At 54.5% G+C, this 4,969-nt stretch overlaps 1 protein-coding gene across 1 annotated transcript; it reads right to left on the bottom strand.

Moving 5' to 3' along the window:
• Positions 1-597: 597 nt before the first annotated feature.
• On the bottom strand, positions 598-3,751 carry PLICBS_000301 (uncharacterized protein; the record flags this gene model as incomplete). The annotated part of the gene is made up of 4 exons (XM_065599575.1): positions 598-1,307; positions 2,735-3,010; positions 3,082-3,531; positions 3,598-3,751. 4 exons carry the CDS (start codon positions 3,749-3,751, stop codon positions 598-600), a joined length of 1,590 nt encoding a protein of 529 aa, XP_065455647.1.
• Between the last annotated feature and the right edge of the window lie 1,218 nt (positions 3,752-4,969).

The following is a 4,969-nucleotide window of genomic DNA, read 5'->3' as shown; positions in this document are numbered from 1 at the left end:
GGGACGAGTTGAGGCGTCTAACCTGCACCACCAGCCTCGGCCGGAAAAGCGCTCCGAGCCACTCGTTCTGGCATAGTCGACGACAAGCTTTACGTGCGCAAGATACATTCCAATGTCTGCGTCCAAACGCCATCGCGACCAGCGCGCTTGTTAACCTTTTCAGGGTGTACCCCGTGTTCGCGGCGAAGCCGCCTCGCATCGTCACGAGGACAATGCTCTCACGTTTCGCCGATTCCTCGATGTCACTAGGTCAGTGGCACGCTTTCCTGCTACACGTACCTCATCTCATCCGAATCCAGCGATTATACCACAGATTGAAACTTGATTCATATGGCCAACGCGATGAGCGTGCCCATGTTTTGTTGCCGGAAGAAGTGGTGCAACACGATCATGTCATCTTGATGACCTACAACTCCCCAGCCACGCCAGACTTTTTTCTCGCCTCATGTTCATCGGCAATGCCATTCAGCCAAGCCGCAATCCGTAATCCAGCCCGCGCAACTTGCTCCACGACAACGGAGCCAACCTTACTAAAGTATGTGTCACTCAACTCCTTCCCAACAATTGCCTGAGGACCCTGGGGCAAGACTGTTTCCTTCAAGTAAGCGTAATCTTCGGTCGTGACGAGTCTGTGACCTTACCATGCGTGCATATGAGGGCGTTGGCTTCCTTTGACCACGCCATGGCGGACGCGTTGGGCTGTTTGATGTCGAACTTCTCTAACCATGCTTCCTTCTCGCCCTTGAACCGGCCTTGAGTAATCTCGACTGCGAGTCGATTTGCCCAGGCCTGTGCCGCAGGATCTGGTTTCCCATGCACTCCTCCGACCAGCTTCTCAGCAATGGCCGAATCCCAAACAGAGTGCAAGTTCGTATCTTCACCATCCCACTTTACCCGAAGTCCATTCCCTCCCCGAGCGACATCCTCATTGTGGAGCGGCTGGTGGAGGTCGCCGAGGAAGTGAATAATGAACTTTGCCGCCTGAGCATGACGCAGTGCCGGTAGTGAAGGGTCTAAAGACTGCTTTGTATAGTTGGTCAGAGCGCTAATGACGCATCCCGTTTCTTTGCAGTCGCGCATAAAATTGACATTACACGACGAGGGCGGGCTGTCGTGAGCATCGATAAAATGAAAGGTTTCGGTGAAATGCCACTCCTTGGTGCGCTTTATGGTGTCAGCCCATAGAGCAGCATTGGCCAGATAGCCATCGTCATTCTCGTGGATATTCAACAGCTCCTTGAGGTATGCCTGGGTCGAGTTGGAAAGGAAGTGATGTGCAAGGTAAGCGGTCGACATGTGGCCCAAGCCTGTACTGCAACGTCAGGACATCACGGTTGCTGCCTTAATGCCACAAAATGCACCGTCACCAACTCTACTTACTTCCCCAGGCAAGCGTGCCAGGCAAAAATAGAAGGCAAATAGCCACAGCATGAAGTTTCGCCATGATGATTTTTTTATTGACTGGAAGAAGTGGCGTCGGTCGGTTTCAGCCTGCAATCACTCGATGGGCTGTTGCCTTCCCTTTATACGAAAACGATGCATTTGATATGGCTGTATGCCGAAAGAGCACAGCCGCGAGGCGACGGCTGGCACAGATCATGTACGAGGGGCTAAGCATTGGTCCTATCCCAGATAATACGAAGTGGCGCGATCCTAGGAGGCGTGAACTCAGCCAGTCCGCTGAAAACCTTAAAGGGTGATGAACACGCCCGTCGAGGCTGGTGTACATTCGGCAGAGGCCGCTGACTATATCTGCTTCATGTTCAATGATCACATGTTACCACATGTGCATCAGCGTAGACGCCATGAAGGCTGCGACTGGGGCTCCATTTTGTTCATCAGTCAACAGTCAACGGCGGTGTGGCTCACTCTCAACGGGTACCCGCCTGTCGCAAAAGCAGTACGTTGTGCATAACAACCTTGACGGACATCCGGCTTGAGAATGAACAGGACCTATCTTCGACCAGCCAGTCGTGCGAATGCCTCACTGTCTAATTTCTCTACCTGAGCACTATATGCGTTATTGGAGTAGCCGGTCACCGCTTCATTCTGGGTGCCTCTGTCTACAGCTTACACAAGGTGGATATATTTCTGTTCTCGGGGCGCCTTGGGGCACCCCTAAGGCTGGCGCGCAGTGCCATGCTGCCAAGAAGCCGGCTGGCCTGGCCACTGAAAGAGGGTACAGCAATAGCGGTCTGGCAGGCAACCTGAGGCCACCGAGCTGACGGGCAGCAGTAGGGTATCGCTACGGGTTCAAGTCCGACCGGGCGCAAATCCGCTGTAACCCGCTATGGATGGGCGTCTGTTAGCGGCACTTGGAGCCCACGGGGGCACACCACTGGAACAGTCCCGCCAAAAAGCGAAGAGGGGTCGGTGGTGAGGTATTTGTGCCCAGGACTTACCGACTTTATAGCGCTCCTGGCGAGTGTTACAGGGCTCGTCGTAGCCGCACCATGCTGTGGCCCTCATAAATTTTGCGGTTCAACATTGTCTCATATCTTGGGACTGTCTTGTGCCTGTGGCACGCCACCGCCGTCTTCCCTCGAGTACCATGGCTCACCAGGCAGCCCGGTGTTATTGTTTATCTAGTATCGCACTCTCGTACAATAATGGTGCTAGCGACGACTTCCACGATTGTTGCCGCGCCCTGCTAGTAGCGAAAATCACAACGAGCAGAAAAAGGATCGTCAATACTTCGAGCGTCGCCGCCAGCGATAGCCAGGCCCAGTGTTACGCATATAGGTCTGCACCGCGAACACCTCGCCGGTCACGGCCGTAGCGTTTGGACCCGAGAGCATCCGATAAGACATGCCTGTTGCAATATTCTCCACCGTCCGCGTCAAGTTCGGACTGTTGTAGAGGGCTGCGGCGAAGCTGTCGCTGCCAGGGCTCCCAGGATTGTAGACTTCGGAAAGGGCCTTGACCATGACCCGCAGATCAAAGAGGTTGATCTCATAGGTTGTGTTTCCCGGAAACCCTCTTTCAAGGGTCGTGAACGGAATCACCGGCCCTACACCGGTTAGGTTAAGCTGCGACTCCTGGATCGTGCCTGGCACTACCGCCCCATTGGCGACTCTCCACCCCAAAAGTAAGCCTTCGCGCATGCGTCGTAGTTGCACTCATACGCTGTCAGCGTGTCCTGCCACTGTGTTTCCGTCGCGCGCGCGTCGTCCGCGAAGCGGATCATAGCCATTGAGACGAGATGTTGTGGTTGGTTCGGATCGGGTACTTTGACGCTTACGTTCAAGAGCGTGTAGCCGAAGCCGTTGTGAGCGTCACTGCCGGCACTAGCCTGCGGGCTGAACCCTCCGGGCGTCGTGAAGTTGCATGCTTGAATTTGCCATCCTCCCTCGACACTATCACAGCTTTTGGTGGTTTTCGCGGTGACATCGCTGCACTTGCTGCATATTCCAAGAGACGTAAAGTCTGGATACGTGCAGTTGGACCCAGGGCACTTGAATGGCGGCTGGGAGACGAGGTCATAAACGCCGGATACTGCCGCGGCTTGGAACAGGCCGTCCCGTGTAGGCTCTGAGAACGAAGTATCAGCATGTATTGAGAGACCTCTCTTCTCCCGACCATGCAGCAATCACTCACGTAGAACTGCACCAGCACCGCTGACCCCTTTGCCGCCGTTGTCATAGACCTGGGATCTAGTTACCGAAGACTGGGGCCCATCGACCACCGTGGCCCTTTGTTCGAAGCTGAGAATTTGCTGGGTAAAAGGATCTATTGCGATCGCGGCGGTCATGACGAGACATCCGAGGTAGGCTGGAAAGGGCGAGCCCCTAGCATGCCAAAAAAGCTTCAGCGAACCCCAAGGCCCGCGGCTAGCATTATCGAACCATTGTAGGTCCTGGAGACTAGTGGGCGGGCCGCGTTTAGCTCATGTCAACAGTCCGTTTGGAGCCTCACCAAGCTTACCCGGACCCTGTCCGCGTCAATTTAAGCCACTTGAGCTGACTGATGCTCTCCGCCACGGGGAAAATCATTGCAGCCTTGGCAGCGGTAGATAAGATCGCGATGACGGCGTTTGGCAAGATGGCTATCGTCCATGACGAGAGTAACCGACCGTCAGTGCGCGAGAGAATGATGATGATGGCGATGATGCACAAAATGCTAAAAACGACACACGCGATTTCCGCAGCCCACCCATATCTTGGATGGTGTCCTCCTGTTGGACACTGAGCGAGCTCCTGCTCCTTGGTGGGCTCAGGAGACGCTTCTGGAGGGTATAGATGGTCGTCGCGTTGGATGGTGGAGGGCTCGATCGTACTTGGAACCGGTTGGTAGGCATGTCCTTCCCGTTCATTTCTCGACACCGGGGACGGGGCAAAAGGTCTCGGGGGATCGTCATACTCAGCCGTTCCGTCATGGCTAGATTCGTTCGTCCAGAGCTGTGTATCCTGCGAATTCGCAGAATGTAAAGAGGCGGTCAACAACTCTTGAGACCCCAACGGCTGTCGCTGAGTAGCCATCGCGTCAAAAAGAGCTGAAAGAGATGACGACGAAGTCTAGGCAGCATGGACGACCAGCATCCTGGGAGCTGGGAATGATCGTTCTTTATCATCGGAAGGCACCCGCAAGATCGTGCCGTCCCGGCCCGCTCAGCCCCATGTCATTACTGCAGCCCAGTGAGCCGCGTTAATGCACATGGTAAGCGCGATACTCGAAGTAGGTTCCCCCTGGAACCTCATGGCCCCCACAGATGAAAACAGGGAGACTGGACCTTTGGCATGTAGAGGGACAATCTTTTGGAACAACAGAGAAATAGCAATCGATCAATTAGGAAAGCATTTGTGTATTTAGCTACTGAGATATTTCTTGGGGCAAATGGGGCGTAGCTGCCATAGTCGTGTGAGACAGAGTGCGACAATTGATCGCGTCATAGAGCACCAACTGGTTGCGACTTGGGATTTCAGTAGGGCTGTGGTAGACCCAGTCGCTCCCAAACACTGGATTGAACATT

The sequence above is a fragment of the Purpureocillium lilacinum genome (genome assembly GCF_023168085.1).
Source record: "Purpureocillium lilacinum CBS 284.36 DNA, scaffold_1, whole genome shotgun sequence".
Lineage (NCBI taxonomy): Eukaryota > Fungi > Ascomycota > Sordariomycetes > Hypocreales > Ophiocordycipitaceae > Purpureocillium > Purpureocillium lilacinum.
The sequence above is the reverse complement of the archived record's forward strand: the minus strand, read 5'-3'. Positions and strand labels throughout refer to the sequence as shown.